Here is a 17,414-nt window from a genome sequence, read left to right on the forward strand (position 1 = left end):
AGTCTGGCCATTTTATACTTCTTCCATTGTAACAATTGACCACAGTTAATAGGAGCACCAAAAAAAAAAAAAACTGTATATTCAATCGATTTAAATAAAACTTTTACATTCCTTAAAAAGAGTCACTGTGTGATGCAGTGGGAGTAACTGTAGACTCTTTTGGCTCACAAACATTCAGTCCATGACCTTTAAAATGAAAAAAATAATCACAACATTTTACTCTGATAACCAAATGTTTGTGTTCAAGTCTTGAATTTCATGTGTTTTTTGCCAGGTTAATTGAGGGAAGTTTACAACAAGGAAATAGCCTTAAGCTAGCCGTAGCTTAAACTAGTAATGGTACTTGTTCTAAAAAAGAACATGATTGCAAGTCTGATTTATAAAATCATTTTGTTTTCAAAATCTGACTTGATCATTAAAAAAAATTAAACTCCAACCACAAAAATGTAAACAGAAGGATAACAGCTTTGAAAAATGAAATTAGCCTGAGTTGTGCCTCATGGTTAGTAGTCCTGTCACTTTCCTTCCAGTCTCCTTTCTATGCCCAACTAGTTAGCAACCTTTGGAGAATTATGCTAGTTAGTTGTTGGCTCTGTGGCGCAATGGACAGCGCATTGGACTTCTAGTAAGTATCTAAGAAGGTATTCAAAGGTTGTGGGTTCGAGTCCCATCAGAGTCGTTCCTTTACATACAAAAAGCAATATCTTCATGCCAACACTTTCCTTCCGGTCTCCTTTCTATGCCCAACTGGTTAGCAGCCTTTGGAGAATTATGCTAGCTAGTTGTTGGCTCCGTGGCTCTGTGGCGCAATGGACAGCGCATTGGACTTCTAGTAAGTATCTAAGAAGGTATTCAAAGGTTGTGGGTTCGAGTCCCATCAGAGACGTTCCTTTACATACAAAAAGCAATATCTTCATGCCAACACTTTCCTTCCGGTCTCCTTTCTATGCCCAACTGGTTAGCAGCCTTTGGAGAATTATGCTAGCTAGTTGTTGGCTCTGTGGCGCAATGGACAGCGCATTGGACTTCTAGTAAGTATCTAAGAAGGTATTCAAAGGTTGTGGGTTCGAGTCCCATCAGAGTCGTTCCTTTACATACAAAAAGCAATATCTTCATGCCAACACTTTCCTACAAGTCTCCTTTCTATGCCCAACTGGTTAGCAGCCTTTGGAGAATTATGCTAGCTAGTTGTTGGCTCCGTGGCTCTGTGGCGCAATGGACAGCGCATTGGACTTCTAGTAAGTATCTAAGAAGGTATTCAAAGGTTGTGGGTTCGAGTCCCATCAGAGTCATTCCTTTACATACAAAAAGCAATATCTTCATGCCAACACTTTCCTTCCAGTCTCCTTTATATGCCCAACTAGTTAGCAACCTTTGGAGAATTATGCTAGCTAGTTGTTGGCTCTGTGGCGCAATGGACAGCACGTTGGACTTCTAGTAAGTATCTAAGAAGGTATTCAAAGGTTGTGGGTTCGAGTCCCATCAGAGTCGTTCCTTTACATACAAAAAGCAATATCTTCATGCCAACACTTTCCTTCCAGTCTCCTTTCTATGCCCAACTGGTTAGCAGCCTTTGGAGAATTATGCTAGCTAGTTGTTGGCTCTGTGGCGCAATGGACAGCGCATTGGACTTCTAGTAAGTATCTAAGAAGGTATTCAAAGGTTGTGGGTTCGAGTCCCATCAGAGTCATTCCTTTACATACAAAAAGCAATATCTTCATGCCAACACTTTCCTTCCAGTCTCCTTTCTATGCCCAACTGGTTAGCAGCCTTTGGAGAATTATGCTAGCTAGTTGTTGGCTCTGTGGCGCAATAAACAGCGCATTGGACTTCTAGTAAGTATCTAAGAAGGTATTCAAAGGTTGTGGGTTCGAGTCCCATCAGAGTCGTTCCTTTACATACAAAAAGCAATATCTTCATGCCAACACTTTCCTACAAGTCTCCTTTCTATGCCCAACTGGTTAGCAGCCTTTGGAGAATTATGCTAGCTAGTTGTTGGCTCCGTGGCTCTGTGGCGCAATGGACAGCGCATTGGACTTCTAGTAAGTATCTAAGAAGGTATTCAAAGGTTGTGGGTTCGAGTCCCATCAGAGACGTTCCTTTACATACAAAAAGCAATATCTTCATGCCAACACTTTCCTTCCGGTCTCCTTTCTATGCCCAACTGGTTAGCAGCCTTTGGAGAATTATGCTAGCTAGTTGTTGGCTCTGTGGCGCAATGGACAGCGCATTGGACTTCTAGTAAGTATCTAAGAAGGTATTCAAAGGTTGTGGGTTCGAGTCCCATCAGAGTCGTTCCTTTACATACAAAAAGCAATATCTTCATGCCAACACTTTCCTTCCAGTCTCCTTTCTGTGCCCAACTGGTTAGCAGCCTTTGGAGAATTATGCTAGCTAGTTGTTGGCTCCGTGGCTCTGTGGCGCAATGGACAGCGCATTGGACTTCTAGTAAGTATCTAAGAAGGTATTCAAAGGTTGTGGGTTCGAGTCCCATCAGAGTCATTCCTTTACATACAAAAAGCAATATCTTCATGCCAACACTTTCCTTCCAGTCTCCTTTATATGCCCAACTAGTTAGCAACCTTTGGAGAATTATGCTAGCTAGTTGTTGGCTCTGTGGCGCAATGGACAGCACGTTGGACTTCTAGTAAGTATCTACGAAGGTATTCAAAGGTTGTGGGTTCGAGTCCCATCAGAGTCGTTCCTTTACATACAAAAGCAATATCTTCATGCCAACACTTTCCTTCCAGTCTCCTTTCTATGCCCAACTGGTTAGCAGCCTTTGGAGAATTATGCTAGCTAGTTGTTGGCTCTGTGGCGCAATGGACAGCGCATTGGACTTCTAGTAAGTATCTAAGAAGGTATTCAAAGGTTGTGGGTTCGAGTCCCATCAGAGTCGTTCCTTTACATACAAAAAGCAATATCTTCATGCCAACACTTTCCTTCCAGTCTCCTTTCTATGCCCAACTGGTTAGCAGCCTTTGGAGAATTATGCTAGCTAGTTGTTGGCTCCGTGGCTCTGTGGCGCAATGGACAGCGCATTGGACTTCTAGTAAGTATCTAAGAAGGTATTCAAAGGTTGTGGGTTCGAGTCCCATCAGAGTCGTTCCTTTACATACAAAAAGCAATATCTTCATGCCAGATATATGCACTTATACATCATTGCAGAGCCTGTTATGCAGCTTCCTTTAAGGTAGTTTTGGATCCCTGAATCTTCAAGGGCCACAGTCCGGCAAGTTTTTGACGCTCCAACTCACTTGATTCAAATTGAATGGATCCAACAAGATATCACGAATCTGCACAGTGAGTCATTCATTTGAATTAGGTATATTGGAAAAGGAAAGCATCTAAAACTTTTAGGACGAGAACCAAGGTTTCACAAGAAGAGAGATGAATATTTAAGCTGGATTTATACTTGCATACAGTAGGGTCCGTCTAAATATTCTTTAACACATGATGTAAATTTATTTGTATTGTCATGCATTAAAGAGTGAATAAAAAAAACTAAACAAGCAAAATTTTATGATCCAAAATATCTTATCAGGGACTCACATCAAGGTTTTTTGTTTTTATGATTTCTGTAATGTCATGAGTTAAAGACATTTGGCTTTTTTGCATCAATATTGTCCAGACAAGAATGTAGTTTGAGCCACATATTTAATACAATACAAACATCAACATCACAAAAATGGCATTTAATCCCACAGGACAAGAAATCCACTAATAAAATATTTAACTTAGTAAAACCTTGAAGGAAGTCTTTTGAAACAAATTGCCTTTAGAAGTCTGTATAATGTTGTGGGAAGCAGGAACAGCCAGTTATATCAGAAAGCCTTGTAGTGGCTTATCTCTGAGTTCAGAAACTTAGGACTAGTCCTACCTAATTTTACACCCGTGCATCATATATGCTTTTCACAGACATAATGAGATCACCTGAGAGCAAAAAACCCTTTGAAAGATGGTAAAGTACAACTCTGGTGGGACTCAAACCCACAACCTTTGAATACCATCTCAAGCAGGTAACTAGAAGTCCAATGCACTAGCCATTGTGCCACAGAGCCCTCATATTGCTGGTGTCACTTGACAGCTGTTTGGTCTGGGCTATTTATTCTACAGCCCTTGGTGACAGAGGGAACATTTGTGTTGTAGTAAGCAGCTTTGTGTCTATATAACTTAATCTATTCACAATAAAATATTTGTATTATTAAAACATTCACATCCTCTGTGTTTTGAGCCCTTTCCTACTTTTTAATGTTAGTTTGGTAATGTAATCTACCACTGAGCAATCAACCTGAAAGACTTTTTTCTAAAATTAAAATTCTCTTTTCATTTTACAGGGGTTGGGTTATTGGAGATCTCTCATGCAGACCCCCACATGCTGAAGTCATGAACTTCACCACTCGGGGATCAAAGGGCAGTTGTTATTATTCCTCTATGATATGATGGAGGTTGAGAAGGTTGTTTCATTTTCTACAAATCAATCTTTGGCTTTCTGCCTGGATGGAAAGGAACCACTGACACATTATAATGGGAGCATGAATGAAGCACCTGGAGTCCCATCATCATTATTGTTTTCCACACACAGGTTGGAACCCCCAATGAGACTCTGCTCTCTCAACCTTAAGTAATTAATTTGATGTTCTTTTAGCTGTTCTCAGACATGTTTAAAAAATACACATTTTCATGATCTAATCTCTAATCTTGCTTGTAGAAATTAGTAGATTAATTGAAGTATATAATCATTGTGTTAACATTTTTAACTTCAGTGAAAACAATTCACTCTGAATATCTATGTCACAGCAGCAGATCATCAAAATAATAAAAAAAAATTGTACAAACTTTTTGATGATGATTTCCTGCTAATCTGTCAGAGATGTGGAAACTTTTTCTTTTCCATTTCCACTTGGCCTGTTGGGTTTCTCATTTTAAAGCACATTAAAGATGATGCTTGTAAAAATTCTGTATGACAAGGATTATTTATAGAAGAGGAGTGAATGAGAAATGTATGGCTGAGTATGCAACACAATTATCGGTATGTGAACTTTTTTGTTTGTTTGTTTTTGTTTTTTTATATGTCCAGAAATGCTTTTTTCTTTTACTCTTAATATTTAAAATGTATTTATTTTGCAGTCATTAAAAACAATCCACTTCAGTATAAATTTGAAGAGCCTGTCATTCACTTTTAATGAGATTATGTGCAACTGATCCACTGTGTACACAGAGTGCCTTTATCTGGCAGATTATAGATTCTAGAGTATGTTTCAATATTAAATGCTCATATAATAAAATATATCCTTTCTTTGTGGTGCAAAGATTAAACACATTTCTTAGTTTTGGGATTTTGAATGTGATTTTTGCTTTCTGTTACAACTTGTTTTACTATTTGGAAAATTAAATAGTTTGTCTCTGTTTTTATAAATGTTGAAGCCATAAAACATGCTAAATATATACAATAACTTAAATATTGCAAAACTTAAATATTGTGTTATTGCATGAAAAACAGTCTAATTCGGTGATATGTCAAAATACAACAGTAGTCTGTTTCTTAAGAATAATGTATTTAATTAATGATGATAATATGTGGTTTTATTTTATTTTATTTTTATAAATATTTATTGTATTTATTCATTTAAAAAATGTTTCCAGATTATACACATTTGTATCATCTGGGAAATATCCATATATATTATTCTGTACTTGTGCATTTCACTTTAGTAATATTTCAAATAATGTGTTTTACTTCTCAGCATTGTTTTCGCATTACAGTATTAGTTAATCATATTATGTAAATTACTGAAATATTAATTTTCAGGGAATTAGACATTTCACTGATAATGTTCCCACAGAATAGGAAATTAAGTATGAAATAACTTTATTGTCCACTATAGGAAAATTGGTTTGCAGCGAGGATTACAAGCATTGCCATGGCGTCACAGATTTTGACTGGCGGCAACTGTTATACCTGCTGTGCACTCCTTTAATAAATATTAGGGAGTTGTTTAAAAGGAAAGGTTTATGTTTTTTATTTATTTATTGATCTATTGATTTACAGAATTATTAAGTCTTCCATCTTGAATTTTAAGAAGGTGTCATTGGCACTCTGTGTTAAGTTCAAGCAATAGCCTGTGTTGACCTGTAGAGGCCAGCAGAAGCTACTTATTCACCGGAAAAATGTGCATGCACGTGACATTTAACCGGAAGTAAATAAACAGCCTTCCCGCGCAGTTGAATTAGTTTAACTAAACGCTCGCTTTAAAAGAAGATCCTGGAAGATGGATGAGCTCTATTTGGATAATATTGACGAATTTGTCAACGACCACAACAAAATAGTAAATTTGCCTTTAACTATCGTCTTGTCCTCTTGTGTTTAGCTTTTTCTGCTGGAGTTAATGTTAGATTTAAACGTTAGAACTCACGCTAGCCTCGATATATTTAGCCGTTGATTTTCGTTCGCAAATCTGTCTGTTCGGTGTTATTTAGCTTTACCGACAATATTAGCTTATAAAGCGACATTATTATGATTTACCAACATTTATTGAGAACTTTTGGGTGATTCGGCTAATGAATTTTGTAACCTAAGGAGTGTAATACTGATATACCCGTGTTTTATTTTAAGCAGGTGCGTGGTTTCAGCTAGCGCATGTAACAGATACCTTGCGTTGAACTTGGTTCGGTTAAACTTGAACAAGAATCACATGTTAAACGTTTATCATAAAGCCGAATTAAAATAATAAAGACAAGAAAGTATATTGACATTAGAATATTGATTTAGGTCATTGCCTATCTTGTATTTTCTCTTTAACAGGTAACGTATAAATGGCTGAGTCTCACTCTCGGAGTCCATGTCAACACAGCAAAACAGTGAGTAATTCTGCTTCGCTGTGTACAAAAACTAAAAAATATTATCCTTTCAGTCTTAAAACGTGTGAATATTTTAAGAAATGATTTTACTTTACTGTTGTGTATGACGAGGAATCAAAACCTGATAGAAAGGATCAAATGGCACAATTTTCTAGGCCGAGAGCACAATATTTTTTCCCCCTCCTTGTCATTTTTCATGCACCATACATACAGAAACTTGGCCACAGCTTCCCTGCTGCTCTCTCCTGCTCTGCCTGTTCACTTTTCTCTCCTCCACTAGTCTTTTTATGAGACTTATTTAATGAACAGCAGATCGAGTTGCTGAGAATGTATAAAAATGTATACATCATATTCAGTATTAAGGACAGACACCACTGTGTGCACAACCTCGCCCTGCCACGGACAAAGTTTCACATTAAATATAAAATAACAGTGGTCAATTGTTCATTGCACGTAAAGGCACAGGTGGCACACTCACCAACTGATGTCAGAACACCAATAGTGCATCTGTTGTTCTAGTTATTTTATTATGATTGAAGACTGCATTGGCTGTCTCTATTTCTTTGGGTTCATTATAAATAATAATAAAGTCACATTCTGATGGCTATCAGAAATGGTGACTTAGTCACCCCTCTTATAGTCTGGACTCTTTTATATGACCCTGACATAGCAAGGATCACAGAAGTCACTGTTTCTGATAGCCGTCAGAATGTATGACTTTACTGTACCTGCATTATAATGAACTCAGACTTAATTACAAGTATTTTCAAGACTTTCCTCGTCTTCTAAGACGTACATGTAGAGAATGTACGCTATCGCCCCCTGTGGTCACAGATTCGGATGGGTCACTGATTTTACACCTCTCCAAAACCGACTTTTTTTTCTTGCTCTTGCAACCTTTAGAAGTTCTTACTACTTCTGGACTATGTGACGAGTTTTACTCTGCTCTGGCACTTCTTTGGCGCCACTCTCGAGCAAGCAGCAATAGAACTAGACAGGAAGTTGAGACTTGTGCGTTTTTCAAAATTAAGCTATTTGCAGGGCAGTGTCACATTTTCTGAGTACAATTTTACTCTCTTATTATGGTCCCTAAATGTGCACAAATATAGACTATGTTCATATGGATCTATCCATGCAATATAATTTACATTTGTAACACCTGTGGGGAAAAAAGTCATTAATCTGAAGGCATGGCGGCTTTTATTTTGCCGTGGCGGTGCACCATGATCATTTACATGTAGCGGAAACCCTGAGACTTAGTAAACCATGCAGTCTGTTCTCAGTTAAATGCCTGTTAAATGTGCTTTCAGGATGCTTTACCATTACCTGGACCACAAGAGGAAGGAGAGCTCACCTCAGCTCCATGCCACCTATCTTGTATCAGGAAAGTTTGTGGACAATGGTCAAACGGTGAGGAACAAAAACTACTCTAGCCCTGACTGCACTTTTCCAATCACTTAATTTCTTTTTCATTATGTTTTGTTTGGTTTTGTGTTTGCTTTTCAGTGTCATAAGGTGTCAGTTGTAAGAGAAGACCAGCTGGAAGGTGTGTAAATATTACTTCTTCTTGCATGACATAGCATGCAAATTACTTTGTTATTCAGTTTAAAAATTCCCATTATTAAACACTGATTTGATGCCAGTTTGATTTCCAAATCATGCATTAGATGTTTAATATGTATTCTTATGCAGAATTCAAAGCAAAGATGAGCTTGGTAGTGAGCATTCATGTCTACAGTGTACAGAAAGCTTTGCTGAAAGACAGCGCTCCACTTTACAGCGTCGACTATGATGCTGTAAAAGACCATCTGAAGAACTGCAGCAGGTATGACAGTATTTACTCTACCAAAGTTTTTCTCTGGGAAAATTGTTTAATAAAAGATGCAGTTCATGCATGGAAATGCTAAGGCATTTATTTCCTTTATTTTGCAGATACAGCGCAATCCGATGTGCTGGTGCTGTGCCCATGTCTTCTGTGGAGCTGCAGCAGGTGCGGGAGATGCAGCGGGCTCCTATATGTGAGCCTGAAAACAAAAAGTCTGGAATGAACGGAGATGCCAGTCTGGCTTCCAAACCATCGACCAAGCCTCCAAAAGGCATCATGGGAATGTTTTCAATTAAATCCATGCCAAAGAATCAAGATAATGGAAAAGAAATTAACTCTGAACGGAAGGAAGATCCACCTGTGGTATGCCTTTGTGTCCTGTTCTTATAGTTAGTTGCTTTCAAGGGAAATAAAAAAGTTGCTCTTGATGTTTTTTTGTGTGTTTGTTTTGTTTGTTCATTTTTAATTGTGTTTTCTATTTTAGGTGGATGTTCCTAAAAGCAAGCCGGCCGTTAAAGCCAATCCAATGAACTTTTTTGTGAATCAAACAAGTGAGTGACATTCGCTGTCAAGAACAGGTTGTAAATGACAGACCAAGGCTGGCTATCAGACGTTATTCTATCAGTATGTCGGCATGGATCAGATGTGCTGGATCCCTTTTCCTTTCAAGCTGTTGTCAATAAAGAAAAGAACATAAGTTTAAAATAATGGAAATAAAATAGAAACTGACTTGTCTCTTAACTTTTCAAATGATTCATTTTTCCTCCCTTTTCCAGAAAAAACTGACAAACCTGTAAAGGAGGAAGAAGCTGCTCCGTCATCTTCCACAGCAGAGCAGCAACGTCAGAGTTCACAGCCCGAAGAAAAGCAAGAAGCTGCAGCCGTGCAGCCACAAAACAGCACAAAGAAAGACTCCAGGAGGTGTGTGTGTGTTTATATTGATGGTTGAGATCTGTTGCACATGAGAAGCTTAAGGTTTTTAAAATGGTCATGAAAGGTGCTCACTTTTTTTTTTTTTAACTAAAGCAAAACCAAGCGGATAGAAGACTCTGACAGTGAGGAGGAGAAAATGGAGAAGAAAAAGAGACGAAGGATCAAGAGACCAGAACCAGACAGCAGTGATGAAGATGGTTAATTTTTTTATTTTATTACTTATTCTTCCATAATGTTGCAACAGTTCCCGTCTCTGTAGATACCCACTGACACAGTTGAGCTCCTCAGCTTCCCTAAAATATGTCATTTTTAACATAATTACACTTTGTGAAGATTATCTTCAAATTTATCCCTCTTATAAATCCAGAAAATTAGACTCCTTGAGGGGGAATATGGATTATCAAGGAGGAGAAATTTCCAAACTTCTGAAGAGTAATTATAGACCGTGTTTCCCCTAGGCTTCTGGCATTGGTGTGGTGGTCATGCACAATGTAAAGAGGAGAGGATAAAATGAACTTTATATAAAGGTGGAGGAACACTGATGTTTGTTCCCTTTTACAGTAATTCCAGATTCTCCTCAGCAGATGGAATCAAAACAACAAAGTCCTGAAAAGACATTTGAGACAATTCAATCTTCACATGTAAGTGTTTTTGGCTGTGTTCAAGTCAGAACTGTGTGGTAGAAAATATTTATTAATTCCCCTAATGGCCCTTTTTTTACAGGAGACTTCAGAAACAAGGGTAAGGAAGAGAAGACGGGTCCTGAAGTCTCGAACCTTTGTGGACGAAGAAGGATGCATCGGTATGAAAACAGATGAACTAAAACCTCATTTTCATGTTAGGATTTTAGTACGCAGTATTTGACACAACTTAGGTGCTTATAAAGATCTATCTGGTCAAAGAAGTAAAAGAATTTACTACCTTTAAAAATGTATAAGTTTTCAGCTTAAACTTTTTTTTATATCTCTGTGGTCTTTTCCACAGTGACAGAAAAAGGCTACGAGAGTGAATCTTACTCTGAGACAGAAGAGGATTTCCAAGCCACCAAACAAGCTTCAAGAGAGCTTCTCAAAGCAAAACTACCACTGAATGGCAAAGAAGGCGAGAAGAAGAGTCAGAAGAAACCTCCAGCAAGCTCGAACAAAGGAACTAAACAGGCTTCCATTATGGGATTTTTCCAAAAGAAGTAACAAGAGACGACGTTGGACACCTACTGGCTGTGAAGAGCGACGAGCACTGCTGCAAGCGTCTTGAGACAATTGACTCGGCTCAAATACCGTTTAGACGAGAGAAACACACCTTGCAAAAAGTCTTGAACATACAGACAAATCCAGTTCAGGATTACATTTTACTTTAGCTTTTTCTATTATCATCTGTGAATATGTGTTGTTCAATAAATATTAAAAAGTGAACATTTTTTTCCTGTCATCTATGGCCAGGTTTGACTAAGTCAGTCTTCTGTTAAGACCTATAATGATTCAATAAAAACATGCTGTTAAAAATGTTCAAAATTTCTTTAAATTATACAACTGTACACTAACTGGCCACTATTTTAGGTACACTGGTTGAATCACTTCGTAACATAAATGCTGTATCTGATCAGCCGATCAGATGGCAGTAATTTACATCTAGTCATGCAGACATGGTCAAGACAACCTGCTGATGCTCAAACTGAGCATCAGAATGAGGGAGAAAAGGGATTTAAGAGACTTCAAACGTAGCATGGTCGTTGGTCTGAATATTTCTGAAATTGCTGATTTATTGGGATTTTAATGCACAACCATCTCTAGGGTTTAAAGAGACTGTTCACATCCAACCTTGAAGCAGATGGGCTACAGAGGACCACACCGGGTGACACTCCTGTCAGCTAGGAACAGGAAACTGAGGCTACAATTCACACAGACTCACCGACACTGGACAATGGAAGATGGAGAAACGTAGCTGGTCTGATGAATCTCAGCTCCACATTCCGATGGTAGGCTCAGAATGATGTAAACAACATGAAAACTTGGATCCATCTTGTTCAGTAACAACAGTTGAGGGTGCTGCTGGTGATGTAATGGTGTGGGGGATATTTGCTTGGAGCACTGTGGGGCCCTTAGCGGTTTTTGTTTAAAATAACAGCCTGCTTGAGTTTTGCTGCTGACCATGTCCATCCCTTTATAACCACAGTGTGGCATCTTCAGATGGCTACTTCCAGCAGGATAATGCACCATGTCACAAAGCTCAAATCATCTCTAACTGCTTTCTAGAACATGACAATGAGTTCACTGGACTCCAATGGCCTCCACAGTCACCAGATCTCAATCCAATAAAGCAGCTTTGGGACGTGGTGGAACAGGAGATTCTCATCATGGATGCAGCCGATAAACCTGCAGCAACTGTGTGATGCTGTCATGTCAATATGGAGCAAAATCTCTGAGGAATGTTTCCAACAACTTGTAGAATCTATGACACCAGGAATTACGGTTGTACTGAAGGCAAAAGGAGGTCCAACCCAGTACTAGCAAGGTGTACCTAATAAAGGGGCAGGTGGAAGTATTTAGCATCTGTAGCTTTAGGTTTTATTTGGTAAGTCTCAACATCAGGTTTTCAAAGTCAGACTGTGGGGCTCCCCTTAGACAAAGCCTGGAAACAGACCCACCCACTCTCCCTGGGTTCACTGACTCAGTTTTGTGCCGTCCCTGGTGTTTGATTATTTTCTAGAATATAGAATTTAGTTGAATCATATCAAACGAAGAAGAAAGCCAAATATTGATAAATCCAGACTACTTGATCCGTTCCTGACATTTTATTCTTACATTTATGTGTCTGAGAAGGTGCTGAAGACAATGAAATCCTTTGAAAACTGGTTGTTTTTCTGTGGGATTGAAAACTGGGCTGGCTGAACCACAAAGGGACAAGCAATGCAAGACCCCAAACAGCCACCAAGTCTGAATTTTTTTTAAAAAAAGTTTGGATCTCCATCAAAGTTTAATCACTTCTGAGTTGGGCTATTTGCCAAATCTGGTAAAACTTTAGTATAAAAAACAACTGACATCCAATTTTTGTTTGAAAAATGGTTTAAATACAGTTCTGCTAAAAATCATTTACATGATTTAGCTATAAATTTTACCTTTAATCAATAAATAGATTTTATTTGAAGCTTAAATAAATGTTGAAATTCATCTTTAATGTGACTGCAGTTTTATTTAAAGGTCATTGTTTGACAGTGAAACTTGAACTATAGAAATTAGGATAACTTTGGAAAGTTTGTTTTTTTTATTGTGTTATCAGACATCTCTCATCATAATAATCTTTATGCATTACTTTTTTAAACATATTTTACAAAATACTTTAAAGGGCAACCAATGAAATAAACAACAGGCCAAGACAATCAAAATCAGCAATTATAATAAGCCAATAGCAAAAGTCAAATTAAAACTATGACTGAAAATCAGGAAAAAGCTGTGAAATAACAATATGCTGCAAGAAGTGTCATGCACTGACTCAGACAACCTGATTTCCTCAGGCAGGTTGTTCCAGAGCCTTGGGGACTGAAAAAAAAAATCTCTCTCTCCACTTTGTTTCCTGTTAGCAGACAAAAGACCTCTGCCCAAGAATTACAAGGTGAATTTAGGACTGTGTCTTTTACCTCTGAGAAAATAATCTGGAAACAATCTCCTTTTAAAATTCAAGTCAAACTATCATTTGCTGGTTAATTCAGGTAATTTGAACTCTGGACATTTGCATTTTGTTTCTTTAAGGAACATTTTTAAAATAATGCCAGCACTTGTTTATTGGGTATTTTCTGTTTTTGAATAAATTCTACTTATCTCTCTTCAATGTCTGTACTGAGTTGATGAAAAAAAACTGTCTGTTTGCAAATAGCTGCAATGCATCTGAATCTAAACACCTGGTTTCACTTAACGGATTTAAACATTTTAATAATGTTAAAGACCTGCAGTTATTGTCATGGCTGGACTATTGTGCAGATTTGGTTTAAATTTGGTCTTCATCAAAATTTTATGCTTTGATCTTTCAAGACTGACTTTTATTTTAAATTTTAAATCTCCAGAGTTATCATTTCCTGATTCAATATAGTACTAAAAAATTCTATATTCAAAAGACATTAACTGCTTTTGTTTTTCATCATCTAATAAGAGCTTTTTGAGGAAGCTGAGATCCTTCAATACGTGAGTAAAACTTTGCATATCGTCTGTTAAACTTGTGTTGAAAAATGCAATCAGCTTTGCAGCCATCTGCTGAGGCAGCAGCATCCGAGCCAGAGACTTACAGAAACTAAACAAATTGATCAAGAAGGTTGGTTTTGTCCTGAGGATAACAACTCTGGAGCTGCTGGAGCTGATTGTCCAGAGAAGAATGCTGCACAAGCTGCTGAAAATAATGGACAATTCTTCACAAACACAGTGAGGAAACAACAGAGTGTGTTCAGACAGAGGCTTCTTCGAGTATGCTGCAAGACAGAGAGGTACAGGAAATTGTACTGCCTGCAACCATCTCTCTCCTGAACGAGATTTCACTGTGAATAAATTATTAATTATTTATCATTCTTAGATAAATAGATTCTACTACAATATTACAATTTCTCTAAAGTAACTTTTGTTTTATTTAATTTTGTTTACCCTCTGTTCTCATAGCACCGCCACTGTGGCCGGCTGGACAGTTCAGACACCTCAAACTATCAAATAGGTCACAGTTTAGATGCAACTTTTCATCTGAAAGTTAAAAATATAAAAAGAGTGAAAGATTTTTTGAGCAACATTAAGAAGCAACTTAGCCTGCAAAAGCAAATTAACTATAGATTCAGCTTTTGTATTAATGATTTTTTTTCTGTAAGCTCTGAATGATTAATGTGAGCCATGATTAATTGATGTAGTCAAGTTGGGCTCTGGGAACCTGCAGTGTGGTCGGTGTTTCTCAAAATCTTTTGACATTTTGCAAATGGCCAGTTAAGTAAATTAAACAAGAATCATCTGCAGTGAAAGTAATGATTTGCTGAATGTCTATCTTTTAATATGGTGCAGAAATGGCCATATGGATATAGATATAGATATAAAGGTTAATCACCTTTCGTAATGCTAGTAAATTTATGTCATTTTTGGGCTGATCTATATGTCACATGCTGGTGTCAAACCAGTACCAGTTTCATTACTGAATTGGAGAACTAAATCTACTTTTTTAAAATTAATTAATAAATTAATTTCAAGCAACATGCACTCAAGCTCCTGGTGAGTACTCTTTATTGTTCTTGGTCTCTTCTATTACTTCCAGATCAAAGATAGTATGAAATTACATGAACACATTGCCATGTTGACGGAGGGGTCTGGCCAGTGGTGCCCCAACTGGCGAACGGCTACTCTGACTCCTGAAGCATTGTTGTTTTACATCTCATTATAAATCACCTGCAGTCACACACAGACACTGACTGAGACTCTCTGGTTGTAACTACGCTTCTCATTGTACACATCTTTCTGTGTAAAAGGCTTTCTTTGGCCCTTCCACCTGAGGTTTCTATAACATATTATTTACATAAAAGTCATAGATTTTTTTTTTTGGTAAGAAATTAAAGATTTATTGCTCAGAATGGATTCCAATATTCAGTGTAGTTTCATAAAAACAATTTATCATACAAAAATAAAACATATGTTGAACAGGAGGAGACAAGGAGAACGAGTTGTCATGGATAATTCTGATTCTTATTTATATATATATATATAAAAAAAAACACTGAATGAATGAGGCGCTGTTGAGGAATTATATGTATAAGTTCTTGCAGCGCCTGGATGTCTCCACAAATGCACTTGTGGTGGCTCTCTCAGATCCCCTCCAGAGTTGTGCCCGTTACTCATCCAGTTTAAGGATGCACTGGATGAAATGTCTGTATGTAGTTTAGGTGATCTGTGTTTTTTATGTACTTATTTATTTACTAGTTGTGTGTTTTATATGTATTTTATTTGTGAATCATATGGACTTGAGTCTGCTAATAAACTTTACAATGACTTGCTTCTAGCAGAGTGCTTCTGTACTTGTTTTTAAAACACCTGGAGGTTCCTCATTACACATGATAGTTACTCTATTTTCAGCTTGAACTTCTCGAGGGCTTGTTTTTAACACTGACTTCACACAGTCACATTTTGAAGGAAATCATGTTGACCTTTAATCTGAGAATAGCGCTGTGGAGGTGACAAAGATGAAGTGGTTATTTATCCCATTTGTCAGCACTCATAAACTCACTGCAGCTTATTGCATTCATAATGAGAATAAATATACACGCTACATGACTGTAATAAGCAAGACACAGCTGTCAAATAATAGGCTTAGCTGGATGCTGAGCTTTTTGCTACACAGTTGAGGGGGTTTAGGTGGAAGCGGCAGTGTTATAAATTAACCATTTGCTTTTAATTTTTGGTAAATATTTAGCTCTTATTTAATTCTGACACTCCCACAGATGAGGACCGACACAGTGTGGTCCATGGGGACTTGTTGCTCAGTGATATTCTAACTACCCTGTTAGCTCACACAGCAGCACCACACCCTTTTGCTCCCTCTGTGAACACAGAAGTGGGCCAGTGAAACTGGTATTTGGATTAGCAAAGCAGTCTATGAAAAAGGATATCCTTCAGTGTTTCAGGGAGTGGCCTGAAAATGTGTTCAGCCACTCGTGGTTTGGCTTTTGCGCCATTATGGCATCTGTTGAACGAGGTCAGACATGATGCATTTTTATTTAAGAGGAGATCCCACAGCTGCAGCTTCCACAGTGTACAGTCCTGAGGACAGCTGAGTCACAGGCTACAGTTACGGTACAGTATATTTCCTGCTGGCTGAAACAAAGGCAGCAGTGTTCCAAATATTTCCCTTAAAGCAAATCAGATAAACACATCTCCCACAGCACGAAAACAAAGAAATTGTGTCAGTTCCTCCAGTGCCATGAAGCTTTATCAAACTTACTAAACATTTAGCAAAAACATTCAGAGCTGAACTGAGACACAACATCATGGTAGATATCCTCCAGCGTCTTGCAATCTCCATAAGGTACGAATTCAAACCACAAACTGTCCTCAAATTATATTTATTTTTCCTTTTTTTTAAACAACAAATTAATGACAAAGCAATCCAGGCTTACAACAAATGTGATGAAATACCTTGAGCTGTCAAATATTTAAATTTTACTCATACCAGATCCACCTGCAATATTATTCACAAACAGAAGGCAATATTACATCATTTACATCAAGTCTTTCACATTTTTACTGGCACGATGACTACTACACCACTAATTTGACAAAGAAGTGCTTACATTACTGCCAAAAAATATTGGTTTTGAAAACATATCTAGATATATAGATAGATATAGATATTAATATAGATATCTTGGTAGAAAGACTCAGACTATGGATTACAATTCAAAGATATTGACTAATTTAAATTATAACCCTTTAAGTAAACTAAATATTTCAGGTACTATAATAAATCTTATCAACAACATTTGTGGAAATAAACCTGCCTGAGTCATTTCTACCATTTGGTTTGGGAGTGTAATGGTAAGTGTTTGTATACCAATTGCTGTTTCTAATTTTGAGGATGTCACTATTGTTACTACATTGTCAACTCTTATCTCAACCATTTTTTAAAAACGTTTATTCTTGTTGTTATTAATGTCCCAATAAAATAAAAAAAATTTTTTTGTTATTCTGGTACAGTTTTATATAATTTATAATTATACTGCTGCTTAATACTCTGATAGCGTGCGTATTAAGCAAGAATATGTTAACATATTATATTCCAAGTTTTT

At 37.3% G+C, this 17,414-nt stretch overlaps 1 protein-coding gene and 13 non-coding genes across 14 annotated transcripts; 13 read left to right on the top strand and 1 right to left on the bottom strand.

Annotated features, from left to right (window-relative positions):
* The first annotated feature begins 588 nt into the window (after positions 1-588).
* On the top strand, positions 589-679 carry trnar-ucu. Its single transcript is given in 2 exon segments — positions 589-625; positions 644-679. It is a non-coding gene; the product is annotated as a tRNA-Arg (tRNA).
* A 116-nt stretch (positions 680-795) lies between these two features.
* Positions 796-886, top strand: trnar-ucu. Its single transcript is given in 2 exon segments — positions 796-832; positions 851-886. It is a non-coding gene; the product is annotated as a tRNA-Arg (tRNA).
* Positions 887-994: 108 nt separating this feature from the next.
* Positions 995-1,085, top strand: trnar-ucu. The gene is given in 2 exon segments: positions 995-1,031; positions 1,050-1,085. It is a non-coding gene; the product is annotated as a tRNA-Arg (tRNA).
* Positions 1,086-1,201: 116 nt separating this feature from the next.
* On the top strand, positions 1,202-1,292 carry trnar-ucu. The gene is given in 2 exon segments: positions 1,202-1,238; positions 1,257-1,292. It is a non-coding gene; the product is annotated as a tRNA-Arg (tRNA).
* Positions 1,293-1,400: 108 nt separating this feature from the next.
* trnar-ucu lies at positions 1,401-1,491 on the top strand. The gene is given in 2 exon segments: positions 1,401-1,437; positions 1,456-1,491. It is a non-coding gene; the product is annotated as a tRNA-Arg (tRNA).
* Positions 1,492-1,599: 108 nt separating this feature from the next.
* Positions 1,600-1,690, top strand: trnar-ucu. Its single transcript is given in 2 exon segments — positions 1,600-1,636; positions 1,655-1,690. It is a non-coding gene; the product is annotated as a tRNA-Arg (tRNA).
* Positions 1,691-2,005: 315 nt separating this feature from the next.
* Positions 2,006-2,096, top strand: trnar-ucu. The gene is given in 2 exon segments: positions 2,006-2,042; positions 2,061-2,096. It is a non-coding gene; the product is annotated as a tRNA-Arg (tRNA).
* Positions 2,097-2,204: 108 nt separating this feature from the next.
* trnar-ucu lies at positions 2,205-2,295 on the top strand. Its single transcript is given in 2 exon segments — positions 2,205-2,241; positions 2,260-2,295. It is a non-coding gene; the product is annotated as a tRNA-Arg (tRNA).
* Positions 2,296-2,411: 116 nt separating this feature from the next.
* trnar-ucu lies at positions 2,412-2,502 on the top strand. The gene is given in 2 exon segments: positions 2,412-2,448; positions 2,467-2,502. It is a non-coding gene; the product is annotated as a tRNA-Arg (tRNA).
* A 108-nt stretch (positions 2,503-2,610) lies between these two features.
* trnar-ucu lies at positions 2,611-2,701 on the top strand. The gene is given in 2 exon segments: positions 2,611-2,647; positions 2,666-2,701. It is a non-coding gene; the product is annotated as a tRNA-Arg (tRNA).
* Positions 2,702-2,808: 107 nt separating this feature from the next.
* Positions 2,809-2,899, top strand: trnar-ucu. Its single transcript is given in 2 exon segments — positions 2,809-2,845; positions 2,864-2,899. It is a non-coding gene; the product is annotated as a tRNA-Arg (tRNA).
* A 116-nt stretch (positions 2,900-3,015) lies between these two features.
* On the top strand, positions 3,016-3,106 carry trnar-ucu. Its single transcript is given in 2 exon segments — positions 3,016-3,052; positions 3,071-3,106. It is a non-coding gene; the product is annotated as a tRNA-Arg (tRNA).
* An 863-nt stretch (positions 3,107-3,969) lies between these two features.
* On the bottom strand, positions 3,970-4,061 carry trnar-ucu. The gene is given in 2 exon segments: positions 3,970-4,005; positions 4,025-4,061. It is a non-coding gene; the product is annotated as a tRNA-Arg (tRNA).
* A 2,141-nt stretch (positions 4,062-6,202) lies between these two features.
* On the top strand, positions 6,203-11,052 carry pold3 (polymerase (DNA-directed), delta 3, accessory subunit). Its single transcript, XM_041991372.1, has 12 exons — positions 6,203-6,329; positions 6,806-6,861; positions 8,172-8,271; positions 8,368-8,407; positions 8,554-8,686; positions 8,794-9,049; positions 9,171-9,237; positions 9,463-9,607; positions 9,713-9,816; positions 10,181-10,260; positions 10,343-10,421; positions 10,604-11,052. The coding sequence occupies exons 1-12, from the start codon at positions 6,273-6,275 to the stop codon at positions 10,807-10,809; spliced, it is 1,323 nt and encodes a 440-aa protein (XP_041847306.1). The 5' UTR covers positions 6,203-6,272; the 3' UTR covers positions 10,810-11,052.
* Positions 11,053-17,414: the final 6,362 nt, after the last annotated feature.

The sequence above is a fragment of the Melanotaenia boesemani genome, chromosome 8 (assembly GCF_017639745.1).
Source record: "Melanotaenia boesemani isolate fMelBoe1 chromosome 8, fMelBoe1.pri, whole genome shotgun sequence".
Lineage (NCBI taxonomy): Eukaryota > Metazoa > Chordata > Actinopteri > Atheriniformes > Melanotaeniidae > Melanotaenia > Melanotaenia boesemani.

Bases quoted from the DNA above. Each gene is read 5' to 3' on its own strand.
- pold3 (XM_041991372.1), top strand. From the start codon at position 6,273: ATGGATGAGCTCTATTTGGATAATATTGACGAATTTGTCAACGACCAC. The intron at 6,330-6,805 runs GTAAATTTGCCT...TCTCTTTAACAG, and splicing joins TCAACGACCACAACAAAATA to GTAACGTATAAATGGCTGAG. The intron at 6,862-8,171 runs GTGAGTAATTCT...ATGTGCTTTCAG, and splicing joins CATGTCAACACAGCAAAACA to GATGCTTTACCATTACCTGG.